The sequence below is a fragment of the Periplaneta americana genome, chromosome 8, assembly GCF_040183065.1.
Source record: "Periplaneta americana isolate PAMFEO1 chromosome 8, P.americana_PAMFEO1_priV1, whole genome shotgun sequence".
Taxonomy (NCBI): Eukaryota; Metazoa; Arthropoda; class Insecta; order Blattodea; family Blattidae; genus Periplaneta; species Periplaneta americana.
In genome coordinates, this window is record NC_091124.1 from 12,336,488 (window position 1) to 12,359,994 (window position 23,507).

At 34.4% G+C, this 23,507-nt stretch overlaps 1 protein-coding gene across 1 annotated transcript in view; it reads right to left on the reverse strand.

Moving 5' to 3' along the window:
- Window positions 1-1,245: 1,245 nt before the first annotated feature.
- Window positions 1,246-23,507, reverse strand: part of LOC138704490 (farnesyl pyrophosphate synthase-like) — a 35,583-nt gene continuing 13,321 nt past the window's right edge. Inside the window, exons 2-8 of the mRNA XM_069832412.1 lie at window positions 22,021-22,180; window positions 17,979-18,119; window positions 14,641-14,844; window positions 12,681-12,851; window positions 8,508-8,585; window positions 5,171-5,305; window positions 1,246-3,922 (exon numbers count right to left, since the gene is read on the reverse strand). Of these exons, the coding sequence (XP_069688513.1) occupies window positions 3,731-3,922; window positions 5,171-5,305; window positions 8,508-8,585; window positions 12,681-12,851; window positions 14,641-14,844; window positions 17,979-18,119; window positions 22,021-22,107 (1,008 nt within the window). The 5' untranslated portion in view covers window positions 22,108-22,180 and the 3' untranslated portion in view covers window positions 1,246-3,730. The remainder of the gene's footprint in view (window positions 3,923-5,170; window positions 5,306-8,507; window positions 8,586-12,680; window positions 12,852-14,640; window positions 14,845-17,978; window positions 18,120-22,020; window positions 22,181-23,507) is intronic.

Genomic DNA, 23,507 nt, shown 5'->3' on the forward strand with positions numbered 1-23,507 from the left:
ATTATGGACTTAATCAGAAAAATAAAAATAATTCAAGGGAATAATATGACTGTTCCTGTGGAACTTCAATTGATACATCTCCAGTCCTCAGCGATGTTTCAAAAGGAGAACTTCATAGCCTTTGGGGAGCAGAAGATATAAAAGTCTTCAAATACTGCGGATTGTTTCTCTCAAACGTCTGACGTATCTAAGTGAAAAAAACTTTCTCACTTATGAAATACCTCAAGAACAAGGCAAGCTTGCGAATAACTAATTCACATAGGACTTTTACGTGTAGCTAGAAGCGAATTCTCTTTGGACATTACTGAAATTCTGATTAAACGTTTCTTCAACAAATATATTATTTAAATAATATTATGAAGTACTTGGCTATCAGTTGGAAATTTTGAATCGCTTACTAAACTATTTAAAATATACCATGCTTATGTTTTATTTAGCTTATATCACATTTTTCTAATATTTTTCGTCTATTCGGAAGTTATTCTCTCCTTTCTTGGTGAGAAATCATTTTCAAATATCAAGTCCATCATTCTCCTCGCAATGATGAAAATTGTTGTCTTTAATGCAGGATTAATTATTTAAATGACCAAATATTGACCAATTAACTTAAACGTAGTTTAATGACAGGTTAAACTCCAACTTGTGTGGGTGAAATTCATTGTTCAATTAAAAAGATTTTAAGTGGCAATTAATGTTAAGTAAATTTTGTGAAATCGTCTCTTTGTATAGTAAGTCTATTGGAAAATATACTGTTCCTCTTATACATTGAACTATTTTAGAAATATCTCTCAACATAAAGGTAAATTATGGTAAATAGGTAAGTAAGCAAGATTATTATTATTATTATTATTATTATTATTATTATTATTATTATTATTATTATTATTATTAACTTTACCTGCCTTGGTGATATCTAGTAACAGTTGGCAACATTGAAAAGACGACCATATTAGCTTTTTATCAACTAAGCTTATGTGAATCTTATTGTACTAATGTATATGTACAAGATGCATAGTTTGAAAATGACATTGAATAATCTATGAGAATCTAAAGGGGATTGAGTGACTGTTAATTGTAGAGTACAGAAGAACCAACCAATTACGAATCACTGTGCCAGTGACTCATTTGTTTATTTAATATCTTGCAAATTACACGGTATCAAACTAATGCTGTTAGAACAAATTAATTATATTGTAAATATGGTTGTGAAATTTAGAAAATAAAAAGGCAGAATACTCAGTTAAATTTTAATTATTTATGAATTCCCTTTGCATTATATAAATTGAGATATAATAATAATATTATATTGCTTGTAACATAGATTTACAAAAATTTGGTTATTGTTTATCTTAAAATATCATTTATGAGTACCGTATCGGTCTCCATATACACATCTTTTTTACGTTTTCTTAAAGATTTGACTCTTCTTATAGTTCATTATACTCAAGAATTTGCTTGTAAAACTACTTACAGTTCCAGTCTAGTTTCCACTTATATTGTAACATAGCTTCTATAGAGGTAATATCCAACTAATTTCATTATTTTATCGATTTAGCATTCATTAATTATTATAAAACACAACATAGCATTACAAACTCTGAAAATTGCTCCTCCAATTTCGATTCATTGAAGCTCATAATGCCATTTTTCATGTGAAAACTTTCTTTTACATTGTTCAGGATTTATTTGCATTAGAACTTAAGTATCTGATAAAAGTATAAAAAAAGGTGACTGATAATACTGATAATATCAATTTTTACTCTAAATTTACTGAAAATTTCACACATATTATTTCATAACGCCACAACCATTAGAGATAGAATTCTGAAATTTTATACACTGATTTAACATGCATTTATGCAAAACGTAGACTACAATAATGCTCATTTCTTTGAAAATAGAAAAATTAGGTCATAAAACATGTAAATTTTAATATTTTTATATAGAACAAATAAAAAATGAATTGTACAGTATTAAAATAAACAACTCTACATATCTGAAATAGTCTACTTTTCAGAAATAAGTGTTTATTACATGCAGAAAATGGTAATATACGTTACAAGAGCGGTATGTTGACGTTTTCATGTTCGAGGAAAAGATTGAAAAAGCGAAACGTAGTTGAGATTTTTTAATTTCCGAGGACATGAAAACAAACATACCGCTCGTGTATCGTACATTATTTTGTGCGAAGATCGTTTATTACATACCTGAAAGACAAATTTCTAATTAGTTGCAATGAAATCTCCATGTTGGTTTCTGTTTAATGACGGCAACTTCGGACAACCAAAATATCTTTCTTCAACATTGTTGCCATAAAATGTTTTCTGTGTTTACTATACTCCAGCAGGCCGTGATATACGTCTGTCTTTTTTTTCCCCAGTCCATAAATGCGAACTTAAAACAAACGGTAAGGTTATGTAATGATTTATTTTTCATTTTAATATTTTAACAATATTATTTATATAACATATTGCAGTAATAACATCGGCATCTGGAATCTTGTTGATTTTTTCACGGCTTCCTTAATGTTACTTGTATCAGGAATGCAGTAAGTTTCGTGGAGTAGTAGACTTTACTTAATTTTTGCAAATATTTAAAAACAATAATTAACATTGCAATTTAGGTGAAATTGCAGTGGTAAGTTTCCAATTTATAATTATTACTATGTTAAACGTCTCTAAAAATAATATGTTAAAAGACTAAAGCAGTAAAATGAATGTCGCGCTTAAGCGGTAAGACGAGGGAAATTGTTATGTGTGTTACGTTGGGAATACTGAATGTGGTATTTCACACTTACCGCGTATTGGTTCTGTGCGGAAAACAAGCAAATACGCACGATCTCGCACAAAATATTAAAGACGTCAGAGAGACCATAACAATGTTATGGTTACCAAATGACGTGACTGCAGAATTCTTTTGTTTTTTCATACTCTGATAAAACTGGTTTGAAAAATATTATTAGGAACCTTTTTTATACTTTTATCAGATATTTAAGTTCTGGTAAGTCTTGTTGTGGTACAGTACCTTGTAATTTTTATCCAGTTATGAGTTCATTTTTATTAAAGTTTTAGAAATTTAGAGCCTGCATTTTCTTATAATATTTGTGGTCATTCACGTACATATACCCTTAAAGGACAAAACTAAAATTATTTCAATCATTTATTATCATAATACACTACTCTCTTAAATTAATTGAGCGCATTGGAAATTAAATCAATGCCTTTCCCAAAACACGCTATGAAATGTTTCACATTAAAACATTTTTTTTTTTCTGGAAAAGGAAGCAAGAATGAGCAAAATCGTATTAAACTTTTTTGTTCGAAATATCTAAAAAAATAACCCCTGAAATTAATGACAATATTTACGGTTCATTTTGTATATTATACACAGAACGGCTACAAAACTTGTAAGAGGAAAGGAGAGCTAATATTCAGGCAGCTGTTCAAGGCACCTACAGTATCTTCCATGCCTGGTCTACGTCCTGAATACTTTACGATGAAAGTGCTCTTCTTCAAATTTTAAATAGTGTAATTGTTTTTCCGTAGGGTCTATCCTATGTTAGGTACGGTATCTGCATGGACTATTAACATATATTGAGGTCTGCTGTACTATTCGTAATGCTGTGATTCAGTTCTTGATACAATATATTATTTAAATTTACATGGAACCACACCAACATCATCAGTGTAACTAGTTTACATGATAAACAATACTAGCACAACAAATCATTTTACTTTCTTAACATCCACATGAAATTGTAGAAAAGTTGTGGCGGTAGATCATGTGACAGTTGGTCAATGAGATTATTGATAACTTTGTATCTGTCTTGAACAAAAGCAGAATAAGCTGAATGTAAATCAAGTTCTTCATAAACCTCCTTCACTCTTGCGATTTTAAGTGGATCCTTGCATCCATAACAGTCCTGGCAAAAATAAAAAAAAAATGTAAAGTAATATACTCTTACCATTAAAACTGTAGCAATAACAGCGATATTTTATCTCGTGAATAAAATGAGAAATTAGGCTTAAAAAGTTATTATGTAAGAGAAACCTTAAAATTAAAAAAAAATGCAATATTATGGACATGACGTTGAATAAGTTCATTCATTTTTCTCCTCAAATATTAATTGTCATTATAACAGATATTATTATGTTGACCAATAATATCTTTAGTAAATTCGTCTAGCTAGCAGTGATGTTTCTGTATAGATTGCTGTGAACTTTACTGCGGAATCCCGGCCATTAGTCACTCAGCTGAGTGCGCTCCTTGTATAATGGCAGTTGACTTGAAATATAAACGTCAACGTATATGCCCAACTTGGAGTCAGGCCACAAAAGGAAAACAACACTATAGGAGGAGAGTTCGATCCGATGCTGTGGATTGAATTCGGCGTAGCTCAGTGGTCAGAGCGCTTGGTACGTAGAATCAAGGACCCAGATTCGATCCGCCGGAGCGAATTTTTCTCCTCAAATATTGTCATTATAACATATTATTCTGTCGGTCCAATAATAACATCTTTAGTAAATTCATTCTACAGAGGTGTGAAAATTATTAGAATAATCTTAATTTTAAAGGTTTTTTAATAGTTCCTTCACAAATATTCATTGAATTGATGAATATTGGTATATAATATTACTATACTGATGTAGGATATATTTACTACTAACAATGCCGGAAAGCATTGTTGTACATTGGTATTTTTCTTATTTTACAATTGTTATGGGAATTCAGAAATTATTATATTATGTTGGCGGAATTGGAAACATCAAAAATTAATTAAGAAATGCTTTAAACAAATTCTTATTTGCGTTTACATTGTTGTAAAGGTTCAAATGAACGTATACATCTGTTTTGTGCATATAATTTTTTATGTTCCAATTCCGCCAACATAATATAATAATTTCTGAATTCCCATAACAATTGTAAAATAAGAAAAATACCAATGTACAACAATGCTTTCCGGCATTGTTAGTAGTAAATATATCCTACATCAGTATAGTAGTATATACCAATATTCATCAATTCAATTAATATTTGTGAAGGAACTATTAAAAAAACCTTTAAAATTAAGATTATTCTAATAATTTTCACACCTCTGTATACTAGTTTTTGAAACTGTTAGTTTTTTTTGTTATGTATTAGGCCTACATAAAATGAAGTTTAACCTTACCGCTAATACAACCTTCTGTTGAGGAGTGGCTCGTTGCATTGCCGTGGCTATTAACCAAGTACATTTTCGTGTTTCTATGTCGGTGCCGACTTTGCCAGTGATTGTTGAGTCTTCGAAACAGTCCAAGTAATCGTCCTTGAAAAAAAAAAAAAACAAATTGTTATAGTTTTCGAAATAAAAAATTGTTAATACTTCTCAATACCTATGACTGTTATTTATTTATTTATTTATTTATTTATTTATTTATTTATTTATTTAATCCACTCAACAATGTAATTACAGAGTAGAGAAAAAAATAACAGTAGTAATACATATAATAATGCTAATTTAAACTTTAACAGTTACAATCCAATACTACTCAACAAATGATATCAAGCAAATATTACATGTAAATCTCGGTAAACAAAAACAAAAGTGTTTACAGTATGAAGAAAACTTAGATTATATCAAAGTAATGAAGCCAGTGATGAAATGCAAATAACTAGTCACAGATTAGTAACAATAATACAATAACTGATGAGATACTAGACCTATGCAGTGAGTTAGTAATGATACTGTAATTGATATGAAATAATTTAAGAAAGGAGACCAAAAATACAATATGCAAACCTGTTAAGACCTATTTATTAGCAAAATACTTACGGAGTGTTTTGAACGCTACCAGTATTTATTTCTCTCAAGAGCGTGGTTCTATCCTGAAAGATGTCACTATTGCTCAGTTTATTATAGGAGGAACAGATTCTAAGAAGTGGAGAGTACTTGTAATAACATGTCCTAGCATTATTTATATTAAATGTTTTACTGGACCTGCAGTTCTCTCTTGGTACATGTATTGCTATCCTAGACAATAGATATTACTCATTCATATTATAAAATTCTTACAGTATATGTGTATCTAATCACGATATTAGGGGAAGAAGTGAAAGCGTTTTCAACGAATTGATAAGTAAAATCTAGTGTAGAATCCGTATGACGACTTGAGCTGTTATTGCACGCACTGGTCTGCAGTTGTACAACTTAGTTATTTGTTGTAGATACGATTAGGTTAGCTTGACTTGACTTACAAATCAAGTTCAGCATTGTATTGTATTTATTTATATTCCATGATATTCGTACATCGCCTCACAGCTAGAATATGGAACATGCCAAAAAGTCTTAATAGTACCGGTACTATAAAGTCTTAATTACAGTCATAGTCTAGTTGAAATATATAGACCTACAGACTAGTTTTACAATAATAGAGTCTAGTAGTACAACACAAAGGTTTAGTTTCGATTCTTAATACAAGACAGAAATATCCATGAAGCGTTGATGAATGTCATAAATTCACCTACAGGATAGAAAGCGTGAGAAATTACCTAGTACTTTAATTTGGTCCTAAATAATCTTTTGTTTTGAGTTTGATTTTCTATATCCACAGGGAGGCTATTAAATATGTTTACTGCCATATAACGCACTCCTTTTTGATAGCACGATAGACTTGACTTGCCGATGGAGTATGAAAGTCATTTTTGACGTGTATTTATGCTATGAACTGTTAAATTAGTTACAAAGTTTTCGCGATTAGAAACGTAAAAAATTGTATATTACAGTTATATGAACACTAATAAATACAATATAATTATTAAAGAAATTAGTAATAGTCAGACATGTTTCGGAGATGCTTCTCCATCCTCAGTGACTATTTACCACGACGGCTGGTTCAGGTGATCGAGGTAAATAGTCACTGAGGATGGAGAAGCATCTCCGAAACATTTCTATTACTAATTTCTTTAATAATTTTATTATATTTATTAGTGTTCATATAACTGTAATATACAATTTTTTACGTTTCTTATCAAATCTATGAACACTGTATAATTGGCCTAACATGTGTGGTTTATCTTTGAATATTTTACGATTACATACGAGGAATGGAATTGAATTTTACTGCGGGGAGCACGGATGGGCCAGCACTGCCACCTATTGAGATCTATTGCGTTAACCCTCCATATGGAATGAGTTGCATGCTACAGATCCCTTACGCGCACCACCCTAACCACATGACTCCCTTAACGACCGGTCCCTACTGCCGACAGAATCCATATACCATTCCTGCTTCGGCAAATTCCCCCAAGGCCCCCCTGTCGGTCCGAGGCGAAACTGGAAGTTTAATGATAAAAAAATATATACTGATAAGCCATGGGGCATTATTTGAATTTTTTTTAAGGTGAACCTACACGATTCCCTAGGTTTGGCACCTATTATTATTCTAATTATTAATCTTCCTCGGTAGCGTAGTTGGCATAGCGCTGGCCTTCTATGCTCGAGGTTGCGGGTTCGATCCCGGCCGAGGTCGATGGCATTTAAGTGTGTTTAAATGCGACAGGTTCATGTCAGAAGATTTACTGGCATGTAAAAGACCTCCTGCGGGACAAAATTCCGGCACACCGGCGACGCTGATATAACCTCTGCAGTTGCGAGCGTCGTTAAATAAACCATAATTTAATTTATTTCTAATTAATAATTTTTCGTAGTAAGAATATACTGTTACTATCTATAGAATTTCTCCAGAATATTGTTCCAAAACTCATTATCGAGTGGAAGTAGGCGTATGCAAAGTATGTTGTTTTTGAGGTATTGATATTTACTATCTCTTGGATATATCTAATAGCAAAACATGTTGAATTTAGTTTGGGTGTAATTTCTTTAATATGATATTTTTAATTCAGCACATTATCGATTTGTAATCCAAGAAATTTGGTGATTGTTGTTTCTATTAGGGGCCTATTGTTAATTATTGCGTTTGAAATTGGCGAGGTTGAATTTGGGCAGGATTTAAATTGGATTATGTCAGTTTTGTTACAATTTAATACTAGTTTATTAGCCGAGAACCAATCACACATTTTCAGGGGAATTGCCTCTGTTGAAGACTGGAATGTGTTGGAGTTATTGGCTGGAACTACTGTAGTTGTATCAGCTGCAAATAATATGTCATCTGCGAAAGTCACCAGCTTAGAAGATTTGTTGAGGCGATAGTTATCTCTTGTATAAATGCTTACGTTAGCTTGGACAATCTTAATCCCTTGTTCAGTAACAAAGTTAGAGGGTTTATTCAGGGTATAGCTATCTGATATATAAAAGATTACCTTATCGTGACTTAGATAATCTCGATGATTAAGCGATTAAAGAGAGATGGTGCTGATGTCGCTCTCCCTATTTCTTCCTCCTCTGTTTCTCACGTATACAGATTTTTTTTATATTTCTGTTCTTCTGGTTCCACAAGTGGCATTATTGTAAACTGTCAGAAAACGAGATTACCTGTAGGCTTCTAAAGTAATGGAAGTTTAGTACTTACCTGAACTTGTAAAAATTGACCAATCTCCATTAAAATGTTGTTACCTTGGCGAAGTAATTCTTCATTATTCAAGCCTGCCTGCAAAAAATTTAATAAAATTGTATACATTACTGCATTTGGAGATATTTTAGTAGTTACAGTATAAAAATTGTTACGTATATTCATGTATGTATGTATGTATGTATGTATTGCTTTTTTCAGTCGGAACGGTCCGGAATGCGTTCCGGTAAACTTTTTGCCATTACAAATTCCAACGAGATACATTTTATAAGCGAAATTGAAAATTAAAATTGCCGCCACTGCCGAGTCCAAGAGTTTACATTTTCTCATTAATACCGTTGGTGCAAAAGTAACTCATGCAATCTAGTGCCGCCATCTTCCGTTATTGATTCTGAAAGTATAGCTCGAAATCGCAAAATTTCCGTTATGCTTAAAATCGATGAGCTCCGTTTGGAACTTATTGTAATATAAGGTTTGTAGGCCTAATATTTTTAAACCTACGTTTTTGTTGTATAATGTGATCGAGTGATAGAGGTCCGGTAAACTGTTTTCCAGAAAAAAAGCACTATGTATGTATATATGTATGTATGCATGTATGTATGTAATGTATGAGTGTATTGGGTTATTTTACGACGCTGTATCAATATCTAGGTTATTTAGCGTCTGAATGATATGAAGGTGATAATGCCGGTGAAATAAGTCCGGGGTCCAGCACCGAAAGTTACTCAGCATTTGCTCGTAATGGGTTGAGGGAAAACCCCGGAAAAACCTCAACCAGGTAACTTGCCCCGACCGGGATTCGAACTGTATGTGTGTATGTGTATGTATGTGTTACTATCTTACTACACTTAGTCACTATATTACTTCATTTATAACTTCAGCTTGTATATAAGAAATAAATTTAAGAAAAGTGACAAGGGATTTTTGAAATCCCTTCAATTGCGTGAAAGTCTTTATTCTTGATGAGTAATGATTAAACTAGGGTTCCCAGACATCCCGTAAAATGCGGGATCGTCCCGTTTTTCGCTAATGCGTCCCGTTGTCCCGAGAAAAGTCTTCGGGACAGCTTTCCATCCCGTATTTTAGAGTTCTGTACTGAGAAAAAATGGGAAAGTTACAATGTCTGTTCTTCATTACAAATTACAAACATCGCACTTCATCATTGCATTGTAAATGGTCTATTATGAAACAGTTATTGTGAGTTATTAATTTCTCAAGGCGAGTGATTGCAACAGTAACGTTTAGATGAAGTGGGTGGATCTTTTTAAAAGTACTGAAGGAGAACTCTCAAATTTGAAGAGGGTAGTGGAGTTCATTATGTGTATCCTTAGAACAAATGCGTGTGTCGAAAGATTATTTTCTCGCATGAACGCTCTGTAGACTGATGAGAAAAATAAATTCTGTAAAAACTGTAAAATCATTGCTTGTTGTAAAAGCATCCTTTTTCACCGCTTCGTTGAAAGGACTTAAGAGAAAATTTAAAGGTTAATTTCGAAAATGGACCTAACCTAAAATAGCTGCCATATGAGGGAGAGACCAATGTGGGATATCCTCCAGTGATGGAATGGGGGAACTGGGAAGAGAAGCATTTAAAAGGTAAGCGAAAACGCGTCCTAGCGAGGGATTTGGGGCTGAGAAGAGGTGTGTATGTGAGAGCCAAGCCTGTTGACCACTTGTCTCACTCCGGGTTCCGCCGTTCCATTGAAGAAGCATTAGATAGTGTTGGAGAAAGTCGAAAATGGATGTAACCTATTAGGCACCACATGAAGGAGGAGAAGCACTACATAACAGGAACAGCTAAAAGCTTACAGATCAATTTTCACGACGCAGTTCTCGCAAGAGAAGGGATCCGGGCACTTGAACTGTAAACTCGCCACAGATTACCGAAGACAATGTGTGGAAGCTAAGGCTTCGATTTCAGAAGACTTTAATTTGGAAAAATGCCGAAATTTGTGTGACAAGATGTAGGTCCGTAGTCCAATCCTTTTAGGGTTCATTCCATCATTTGTCTTAGCACCTTAGCAAAACCGTGGAAAGTCACAAGCAGGGATTAGTTGTCTCAAATTAGGAGACTAGCCAATGGGCTCTGAGATGACTCTGATAAAATATGGCTCGATCAGCCCAGAGGACGCTGCATCAACTACTAGGTCAGCCCTGGGCATAAGAGGGGAAGTGAAAGGGACTGAGAAATCTCGCCCTTGTTTTTTTGCTTACACCGCCTTATAAACAAACGCGCAGTAAGGTTCTGTGCATCAGTGGTGGATTTTAGGCGACCAGCGAGAGCCTAAAGTTCGTAAAAGCTATGATGCCCGACTGATACAACCCGTTGCTGATCTTCCTGCCTCTTCGTACCACACCAGAACATTACTGTCTAGATCTGATAAGGTAGAGTGGGGAGTTAAAGGATGGTCTGCAGTGACTCAATCGAGTTAATAACGCCCAGACCTGTACTAGGTTATTTAGCATCTATGGAATTGGTGATAGCGAGATGATGCCGAGGATTCGCTATAGATTAGCTGACATTCTTCTTCCCGTTGGGGGAAACCTTGGAAAATATCCAACCAAGTAATCAGTCCAAGCGGGAATCGAACCCGCGCCCGAGCGCAACTCCGGATCGACAGGCAAACGCTTTAGCCGATTGAGCTACGCCGGTGGATAGCATGATGTTGGGAAGGGTGTGTTCTTGTTTGTAATAGAACGAACAAATCAAACACATCCTAAACATATTAATTGTCCACCGCTGTGGAGTAACAGTTAGTACGTCTGACCGTGAAACAAGCGGGCCCTGGTTCAAATCCTGGTTGGGACAGTTTATCTGGTTGAGTTTTTTGGGGTTTTCCCTCAACCAATTGAAGCAGAATTTTTGGGTAACTTTCGGTGTTGCACCTCGGACTCATTTTGCCCATCATTAATTCACATATCATCTTCAACATCATCCATACAATAGCCCGGGTTCAATTCACGGTGCGGCGTCCTGTACTTCTACAAGAGCGCGGCCGTTTGGCTACTCAATCAGTCACAGATTAGGGCCTATGCACAGCCGCGTTGGAGACCGCTCTTGAGATTGTCTCGAGACAGCGACACAGAATTTGTACGCATAGTCTAGTTTTCAAGACGGGCTTGAGATTTGCTTAGGATTTCGTTGAGACTGGGCCAAGACTGACAATGACCGGTCTTGGGACGATCTCAGGCAACTTTGAGGACAAAAATGGCGGCTATTTTACAGCTGATGACGGTTTCGTCGAGTTTCTGAGGATTGCAAATTAAGATACCATTGAACATAAACCACGGTTGCCAAGAAAATATTTAATAAACAATGAAAATTCGTTAAATTTTTACTGTGATGAGTAGTTTTAAAAATGCTACAGATTCACAAATGACATCGTCGTCGTAAATGGTACCGTATTTATGTTACCGGTACTATTGCTGACTGAAGAATCAAAGACAGGTTGTGATCTTCCTATTATTGAAATTCGATAAAAAATAACAATGTAAGAACAAAACTAAACGAAATTTAACTTACTTTCGTAACATTTGCTTCTTGGTTGTATGCATTACATACGTCCTCCCAGGTTTTTTTTCTTTTTGGATAAAGAAATTGTATCTGTCCTTTTATCTTCTAATATTTTATGCTTACCCACTAAATCAATTAATAATAATTTCTCCTCTGCTGTATATAATTTGTGTTTGACCGACATTTTTTATGTTTACAATCGCACACAATGCTCATTTCCGGTGACTGATCACATGATCAGCAATGACGACATAAATGTATGAAAACATTCTGTTTCAAAGCGAATATTCTCAGCACGGTCTCAGGATTGTCTCAAGACCAGGACAGGATCGCACACAATGCTAATTTCCGGAGACTGATCACGTGATCAGCAATGACGACATAAATGTATGAAAACATTGTTACGAAGCGAATATTCTCAGCACGGTCTCAGGATTTTCTCAAGACCAAGACAGGATGGAGAAGGCGACTGTGCATATGAAAATTGGGACCTGTCTTGACCTGTTCTTGGTCTTGGGACAGTCTTGGCGTTGACTGTGCATGGGCCTATGAGTGGTAAGCACAATAAACCTCAGGCTGCAGTATAAGCCTTCGGATCCCTTCTCCGTATAAGAGCAAAAATGTATATTATTTAGTAATCAAATTACAATAATACATACCACAAACATAGCGAGAGTGAATGGAAAACAGCAGGCAAAGTAGCATGTTTTATATTTCACTATTGAACGATAACGTTCCATTGTATATATGTTCAAATCGGGAAGTTTTCCGGCGCCTTTCGCTGCGACATTGACGTCTAAAACTTGACCAAGAGCAGTTTTCAATGTGATCTGAAAATGAAAAAATTTAAATAGTCAAATGGAGTAAGTATAATCCAAAATAAATAATTATAAAAAATCACTCTTTCATTAAAGTATCATCGCTAGAGTATAACAAGTATTGGAAAGAATACAAGTAAAGCATATTTAGTGCAAAGGCGCTGAGTTGAGAGAGGCAAGGCACTTTCCGCTCCCTTAACTTATAGTCAGGGACGTCGCCCCCAATTATTTTCGCCAAGAAATGTTATGATGAAGTTCGTGTTAGGCAATGTTTCTTCACTCTGCAAATTTCAGGATAATGTATGTACTTCTATATAACTTTTTTCTATTAATTCATATCTATTTATAATTTCACGTGACGATGGTGCGTTCGAGAGCTGTCAGCTGCGTGGACATGAACAAGGACTGTTAGATGAGTTAGTGCAGCCAGCGGCGACAGTACTCTGTCAATCTACTGCAGTGTGTAGAACGTTGACTTTCATAGCGATAGTGCGAGCTCCCTAAGACCACGTTTACAAAACTAGAGCAACGTTCCTGGATCAAAATTGAAGTGGCACGAGGTCGTAGTGCACAAGAATGTTTTCAGGGACTGCGTGAAGCATGTGGCGATGCAGCGTTGCCATATCGCACAGTGGAACGCTGGGTTAAAGCGTTCCCGGAAGGACAACCTCCGTACAGGACGACCCCGCGTGGAGGACAACACAGTTCAACTCCTTGCTTCTCTGTTGGATGCTGATCGCCGATGGACTGCGCGTGAGTTAGCAGCGGAAGTCGGAGTATGTCACAAAACTGTGCTCCACATTCTGCAAGACATTCTGGATTACCGCAAAATTACAGGGCGTTGGATACCCCATGAAATTTCCGAGGTTTAACAATGGCACCGCTATGCAGTCGCACAGGCCTTGTTGGACTGGTACCAAAGGAAAGATGACGACTTTCTTGGACGAACCAACCAAACTTGAAACGTCAATCAAATGAATGGAAGCATCCAGGTTGTTCTCGTCCGAAGATTGTGCGCCCTACATAAAGTGTTGTGAAGATGATGTTCATTGATGGGGTAATACTGCACCACGCTGTACCTCCAAGGCATACGGTAAAAGGGGAATACTACAGGTTCCTGCAGCACCACCTTCGTCCAGCCCTCAGGAGAAAACGACGACACTTGGTGGTACAGAATCCCATCATTCTTCATGATAATGCAAGGAGTCACACCGCTGCTGCCGTCAAGGACCTCTTGCGCCGCTGGCAATGGGAGATTCTGGAACATCCTCTGTACTCACCCGATATGATCCATGCGATTACGATCTTTTCACCAAAGTGAAAGAACCACTGCGAGGGACCTGGTACAATACCAGAGATGAACTTATCCGTGCTATAGGGCGGTCAATACGGAACATCAACAAAGATGGACGCGCTGATGGTGTACGACGCCTTCCAAACATTTGGCAAAAGGTAATAAATAAGGGGGGCGGCTATATTGAAGGTATGTAAATGAATAAAGCCATGTGAGAAATATCGAACTGTTGCCATTACTTTTTTTATCCAGCCCTAATATATGTCTTTCTTGTGTTAAATTCTATCGTACCTGGTTAACATGTTTCGATCTGTTATTGACCTTCTTCAGACCTGGTTGTTGCTGGTCTTGGCGCCTTTTGTTTTGTTTCCTGTGGGGGTGTGTTTGTGTAGTGTAATGTGGAGTCAAAGAGTGTGTTAATTAATAACCTTAAAAATCCATCACTTTCTTTAAAATTAAACTCTCTCCCTCTCTACGTATATCTAAGATATCGATGGTGTAACTTACGTCGTGGAACAATTCAAGCGTGTCCAAATAATAAGGTTTATCACTGAAGTACTTCTTCAGTATTTGATATACCCCATTCTCTACAAGTACTGCATCATTTGCAGCAGCCGCTCCGATGTTGTTAACACGGTACCAACAAGGTCGGTTTCTCCTCACTGTAGAACCATCCATCATATCGTCTACTATGTGAAAACTGGATTGAAGCTGTAAATAAATATCACGTGCCATAACAATGTAAGGTACCCTACATAATATGTTTTAATTTATCACATCGTCTCAAAAATTAATTATGAACGCATTCGTGGTAAAGTATAATAACATATCTTCTTTTCGTAATAACAATATCATTTCACAACTTAATAGTAATAAATAAAAAAAAATCGTTTTTACATAGTTTTCTCTTGTGTATAGCTACAGATTGGATGGTAACCTCTGCACCAAAATGAAACTGGTAATAGATCATGAGGAAAGATTTGAAAAATCTAAGTAAGTTTTTTTTCCTCTAATATTCAACGTTTTAGAGAAAATCGTTATGTTTCTATGAAGCATTTGGCAACATCACGGCTACTGCAATAACTCTAAGCAAGCGCAGCCTGCACTCCTTACCTTCCCCTCTCCCTTTGCTGTACTCAGTTGGTAACACGCGACGTGCGCTGCGTTGCAAGATTTATTTAAACGATTTTCGCTATTATTCAATTTAAATTCATGGCTAAACGGTTTAATATGCAAAAAAAAAAAAAAAAAAAAAAATTGAAGACGTTAACTGTTCAGATTATTTTTACCTATCTGCTTGTATAGCAGCGTTGTCAGACACAGCCTAAACGGAGCGGAGCGCTCCACTATAACTCGTTGCGTGCTCCGGTGCTTCCACAGACATAAGCAAGTTCACGCTCCGACTGGACGTCTCTAGCACCACAACCGTTTTCGGAGCTTACAACTCTGACACTACTGTTGTATAGCAATCAGCCATTTCTCTTGGGCCATTACCGCAATATAGTGCTGCAAACATTGGGGAAACATTATTATTTTTCCTGCTTAACAGTACTTCATCGAAGGGAAAGTGTAATGAAAGGTTTGTTATATTTAACATGTAAAATCACATTTTGATGCAGAGGTTACCATCCACCATGTATAGTAATCTAACCTAAGTATTTTCATATTCCTGTCACATTTTCACACAAAAGATGGTAAAACTAAGTCAACTCAAAAAAAAAAAAAGTTACGCAACTTAAAACCGAAATTCAAGAATTTATTGCTGAAGTTTTTTACGAATATTTCTTGCGAACATTGTGTTGTGTTACTGAATCATGCCAAGGACGACAATGATCATGAAATATCATCATTACCACAGAACCACTACCATCACCACAACCGTTACCACCACAATGAAATAAGTATAATAAATAATTAAAAGACATGAAACAGGTGAATGGGTAAAATTTCGGAACATTAATACATAAAATATAATGGAGATTCCGGAATACGTAAATTTTAATATAGGGTGTCGTTTAAAAAAGTTTACTATCACATTCTGTATGTCTGAATAACTTTTTTCGAACACTGTTAGGCCTATCATATGCATGGTTTATCTCCATCAGCTTTTGTGTAAACATTTTTTGTAAAATTAAAATTTAAGAAGTCATTTGCAATATTCCATACTTATTGTTCATTCTGTATAGTATATGCATACATCCGTTCATGTGTACATACGTATGGGCTATTCCATATGAAATCGATCAGTAAAAAACCTCGCATTTTTTTATACTCTAATTTTTTCCCTACTTACACAAGGTGCTGAGGGGAGTGCATTTTCAAAAATATACTATCGAAAGTCAAACGGTTTTCGTATTATTGAGCGACAAATTTTGCGTATTTTATAAAAACAAGCCTCTTTCAGCGCTCAGAACTCTGGAACCATTTACTGCAGAACATTGAACGAGAGCTTATTTTGAAGCTGACATTTGGTAGGTTATGATAAGAAGTAATCTTTATTTTTATTGTATACAGAGAGACAGATAATCTGATTTTACTTGCGTTTAGGCTTTTTGGCCATTTGTAAAAATGTAAAAAAAAAAAAAAAAAAGAAAATAGAAAAAAAACTTTGCATTATTAAGAGGGATTCGCCATTGTTTGCTTAGTGATACGGCAATAAGTTTCGAAGGTATTAAATAGATTATTTTCACACGCCTAGACTTGAACGGCGCAGTACCGCAGTCACTGGCCGAGAGCTGAAGATAAGCGAGCGTTGGGCGTCATTTTACTCCTGTGTTTATGAAAACCTGTGATAAAGCTAGCACAGCCATGTGCTGCTAGACGACACATCACGTGTTTGTCTCCTGGCCTTGCTTATCTCTGCTAGCTCCCGTCTCACAGTCAGCTGGTTACTTCACGCGCGTACTATTTATTTTCTTTATTTGATATTTTCAATACTTTCTTATCAACATACAATCAGTAAAAAATATGTATTTATTTGTACTTTCAACGCGGAATCTAACTATATATTTTTAAAATATTTTTTCTTAGCCAAAGGCGTCTTAATGAGGAAAAATCTAAATTTCTCCATTTCCATAAAAAGTAAAAAAATCTGTTTGTATAAACTGTCAATATAAATTTTAATTTCTCAGCATCAAAATAAACCATGATTTTGATCATTGGGTGAGAGGGTTTCGGAGCTACAACAGCTTAAAGTTGCTAATTTTATGAAAAATAAGATAAATTTAAATATTTTTAATTTAAACACTATGAAGTTCTGATGCCTCAAACTTTGCACAAAGCATTGTATCACAGTTCTCTAAGTACAAAAAAAGTTTGATTGTATTTAGAAATTGTAAGGTCAATTTTCTCTATATTTCGGTCGATTTGAGATGGAATAGCTCGTGTATATATGTATATATATATATATATATATATATATATATATATATATATATGTATATACAAATAAATACGCACGCATACACACACAGAAATTGTAAAAATCTAAAATGACATTTCTGGCGGACAAGGTCGTAGTTAGGATTTTTCTCAGAGTGTTCCCGTTACGTCATATTAGGCATCTACATCTTTTCGTCAACATTTCTTCAATCCATCATCATTCCATAGCATTGCCAGCTGGCGACGCGCGGAGTGGGCTGGCCTAGGGACGAGTGAGGGTAACTGCTCAAAGCGAACCTTAGTGCAGTCAGCCAGTGTGGATCTGGGAACGCTCCTAGCTTGAGAGTTAGCACAATAGATCTTGAAAGGTCGCAGTGCTGGGTCGTAGTGCCCCCTCCAGAAATTCAAGTCAATTTCATAAACACAGACATACACACATACGTACAATATAAGTGTTTACCAACCATTTCTACACATAGAGCCATTACTATGGATAGTCGAATGTTCTCTGCTGTTTGTTCTTCTTCCGAAGCTACAGCCTTGTACGCCTTCACCAGCGCTTGTCCTCGTGTCATTTTCCCTCCAGGAGCATTGAATTTGACTGTCTGGAAAATAATATCAATAATCAATTAATAATAATAATAATAGTACAGACGTGGACAAATAATTATCAAAATTGACGATTTTTATGATAATTCTGTTTACAAAATTTGACTTTTCAATTTAAACTACAGTTGACAATTTTGCATATTTCCATCATTACAGTAGACAGAAATATGCAAAAATGTCAACTGTAGTTTAAATTGAAGAGTCAAGTTTTGTAAAAATATGTAATAAAAATCTTCAATTCTGCTAATAATTTGTAAATTAGCAAAAATGTCAACTGCATTGAAGAGTCAAATTTTGTAAAAATATAAAACAAAAATCTTCAGTTTTGTTAATAATTTGGAAATATCCAAAATGTCAACTGTAGCCCAAATTGAAGAATCGAATTTTCTAAAAATATACAATAAAAATTTCAGTTTTGCTAATAATTTGTCAATATGCAAAAATATCCAATGTAGTCCAAATTGAGGAGTTAAATTTTGAAAAATATACAATACAAATATTCAATTTGGCTTATTATTTGTAAATACACAAAAATGTCAACTGTAGTCTAAATTGAAGAATCATATTTTGTAAAAATATATAAAAAAAATCTTCAATTTTGCTAATAATTTGTCCACGTCTGTAATAATAATAATAATAATAATAATAATAATAATAATAATAATAATAATAATAATAATAATAAAAGTGTTTAAGAGTTGCAGCTACAAGTAACAAAGTGAATATTAACACTGTATATTTTATTAAGGTACCGGGAGTTCTATTTTATTTTATCCTAGTGGCACGGTACACCGTTCATCAAACTGTTAGAAAGTCAGAAATATCTCATTACTTTACATATGCAATAATTTGTTGATTAGAAACAAACATTTCACTTACAGCCGTGGGACTGAAGCCGGATGGTCTATGGCGAGTCCTTGGCATCAACCCCTTTGATTTGATTACCCCCTTTGATTTGATTACCTGGTTGGGTTTTTCCGAGGTTTCCCCCACCGAAAAGGAAATGCCGGGTAATATTTTGGCGAATCCTCGGACCTCATTTCATCTCACTACATCTCGCCAAAATGTAATAAAATTGTACAAAATTGTAAAAATTGTAGAAAATTACTAAATTGTAAGACTATAAAAATTTGTAAAAATTGTAATTGTAATATTGTAAAATGTTGACATGTTCCACATCTTAAAGCTTCATTGCTCATGTAAGATGTATGGAATAAAATAAATGAATGAATACGGCAGAAAACCTAGTCACAAAGGGATTCTTACATAATGCTAGAACGTTAAACAATTTCATTATGGCAACTAATACTCCGTATTATATAGGCTTATAAGAAGGAAAATTATTGCAATAATTACTAGAATAAGATAAAGCGTTGTATATATTACACATATATTATGTGAGTGTTTTGTAAGACTTTCAAAATTGATATAGCCTAACTCTGCATTCTGATATATAAAAATGAATACTTGGAAAGATACATGTATCTGAAGTTTGAAAAAACTACAGTCTGATCTATTTGTGTATGGATAATATTAATTTATTATTATAAAGTTGTTATGACAGTTTGGTTATATTATGATTAAAAGATGGGAGTTTCCATATATGACAATCAACAATTCATAATCTAAAAGGACAAATGTAAATCGCAGATGATTAAAATGGCTACTACAAATCAACAGCGGGCACAATATGTTCTTTGGTATGCTAAATTTGAGAGTGTTGATAGAGTTCAAAGGGAATTTCGACATGAGTATGGTGTGCGTAATGTACCTAAATACGATTCCATAATGTTGTGGTATCGAACATTTGTAGAAACGGGTTCTGTGTTAAAAACATGCAGGAGGTCGCTGGCGAAACTCAGTACGAGAAGCAGCTATCTCTTGGCTTGGTTCCCTAACACTCCAGATCTAACCCCTCCTGACTTCTTCGTGTGGGGTTTTATTAAAGACATTGTCTACTCACAGAAACCCAGGAACATTTATGATCTCAGAGTAAAAATTACTTAAGCTTTTGAACAAATCACCCCTCTTATGTTACAACGGACATGGGCTGAATTGCATCACCGTTATGAGTTGTGCAGGGTGCGCAATGGGGGTCATGTTGAGCTCTGAGGAATCTCCCATCTTTCATTGTTGTGTGCACAAAGTTTCAACAAATAAAGTTCAGTAGTAAATGTTTTACGGTGTTTTTATTTTATTCATACCCAAACGGATCACTCTGTATAACTTTTCCAAGCACTATGCACTGCATCTATCTGCTAATGTGACCTTCTCAAGAAAGGCATTTCGATCATAGCATACATTAATTATTAAATTACTACACTTGTATGCAACTATTTTGCTACACAGAAACTGTTTATATTTTTCAGTTCCCCACTATGGATAGTTACGAAGCTCATATGTACTTTCGTTTCATCACGTCCAATTTTCTAAAAATAACGTTCTGTTTTCCTAATTAAAAAACGTCTAAATACTGAAATTAGTAAATATCCTTAGGTAAATTATATTATTATTATTATTATTATTATTATTATTATTATTATTATTATTATTACGTTAAAGCTGGTAATTTAGACATAATGAAATCATTAAAATGTTATAAAAAACATAAATTAAAAATTATGAACAAAGTTTCCCTAAATTTCATTTTTCTTGCTTAATTTTGCTAGAAAACTTGAAAAAAATTGACTTTACTTCTACATTTATTCGTATGCCATTCCTTGAAACTGGTAGGTATAAGCCTTAAGTGTGTGCTTACTTTGTGAAAAGAAAGTCTCTTAAGTGCTGCAATAAAATTACTTCCTTTTAAAGTGCACCGCCAAAGAACAGAATTCCAAAATAGCGCAACGTTTCGAGAGAAATTTTGTCCATTTGAATGGATGTAAATTAATTTCTTAATAATTATAGTAATATAATATAATAAGACTATTATATTAAATGTATCAAATAATTTTTATTGATAATTTAAGGTTTAATAAATAATTTTATATTTTCGAATGTAATATTACGGCGTTAAAATATGCTTTAAAAATATACCTCATTTGACGTTTTTGAAATTCTTGTTTAAATTTTGAAGTTTTTCGTTCTTACTTCCAAAAATTACAGAAAAACTTGGCGTGATAGAGAAAATCTCAATATAGGCTCGAATTCAACAACCTTCAGTACATAAAAGTCATATAAGTTAGATTATCACATTAAATTTATTTTAAAAAAACGAACTTTTCCAATATTAACGTTTTTTATTTTTCTTTTGAAAATGACAGAAAAACCTGAAGTGATACGGAAAATATGAATAAATATTCAGATTCAGGGCACTTCAGTTAACTGGAGTCAATAATTTTTTTCTTGTAGCAGAAAACATTTTTTGAAATCCATATTATTATTATTATTATTATTATTATTATTATTATTATTATTATTATTATTATTATTTACACTAACTGAATTGCTTCTTATCTTACATCGTTATTTTTCTTCTGTGATTTATCTCTCTTATGTTAATTCATTTTGTTACAAAATCTTTGGAAACTTGGGATGAACTGGATCATGTTACCGTTTCTGTCAGCCTCAACACTAGGATTATCAATAACGCTGCTTAACTTTCTGTAAGTGCAGTTAATGAAGGAGAGTGTGATATAGTATGGGCACAGTCTACTATATACAGTCACGAAGCTAGAGTTTTGAGGATGCTAGAAACAATAGACTGTGCCGGTACTATTTCGCATTGTCTGTAATGAGGCGATATTAGCGATCCTAGTGGTGAGCAACTATATAATGTTTGCATATTTAATACGTATTGAGCTTCGTGACTGTATATACTAGACTGTGGTATGGGATAAAGTTCGAGCTACATGCTCTTAGGCATTGACTTTCTACATGCATGAAACTTAAACTCACTTTTCCCAACCAATCAGCAGCTTCGAAACTGTCTTGATGATCCTCTCTTGTTGCCAGATCTCGTACAATGTCTTCGAAAACAAGCATAAACTCCTTTCGCTCACTTTCCTTTATTACTGTCGCTGGTGGAGCGTGTGGAGTCTCCAGCGTTGATAGTGGCCTGAAGTACAAACCATTACCCTGATTAATATAACTTAACTGACTTGGGTGATTGCAGAGCTGGATGGATTGGCATTAGTCCCATGAGTGACGTAAGCTGGAAATATAACTTTTACTGTTAAGTACGTAGAATGAAACCTAATTAATGTCAAAATTTGAATTAATATTTTATTACAATACTAGCCGTACCCGTGCGCTCTTCTGCACCTGTTAGAAATAAATATAAAGTAATTACATAATTAAAATAAGACGTTTGATCCAGGGAACATTCATGTTTGATAGAAGGATAAGTGGTTTAATATGTTCCTTAATTTAAATTGTATTTAAATAATTACAATTCGATCAATTTGGTCCAGAGACCACTCATTTGGTGCAATGACAATTCCTTTAACAGTTTCCTATTTGTTATTACATGCAACCATAGTTTAATGAAGATTGACGTATCATTTAGTTTTAATGTGTAAACTTTATATTACTTGCTATATGTTTCCATTGAATTATGGTAATAACTTAATTTTAACTATTGTTTTCTACGTCTTCAGTAAATGGCGCTTGGCCCACTATGGTTCTGAACTCTTCAAATAACTTAAATAGTGATACAGCATATATAGTGATATGTAATTATATTTCTTTCTTTCGAAAAAGTAAGAATTCACGATCTCCTATGTACCATTGCCATGGAATGAATAAGTGTGTGTTTTTCTTCCTACTCATTTTTTTTATATTTTGCACGTAGGAGTTACTGCAGGAACAACAACGCTATAATCTGAGGCGGCGGCGAAAATGTATTATATTGTTATTTTAAAAGTCTTGTATATCCTTAAATATCAGTCCTATCAAAATTTTGCATGGAATGAAACTTATCGGAAATCATTTCTAAAGAAACGTCTGTCATGTAACATTTTTCACAAAAATCAATAATAAGCGAGAAATTTCGATTTATTTAATTCAGGCCCCCTTATAACACTCCCTTTAAATAACGTATTTTGAATGCCATATAGCCTCAAATCTAAGTTACAACGAACTTAATTTATATTCCAATTTTCATCGAAATCCGTTCAGCCATTATCGCGTGAAAAGGTAACAGACAGACAGACAGACAGACAGACAGACAGACAGACAGACAGACAGACAGACAGACAGACAGACAGACAGACAAAAATTTCAAAAAAGCGAATGTCGGTTTCGGGATGGTTAATTATACATATTAACACCAATTATTTTTGGAAAATCGAAAATTACCAGACAAATTTCGGCTACAGATTTATTATTAGTATAGAATACATTTAAGGGGAGGCTGAATTGAATTTGGTAATTTCTAAACTTAC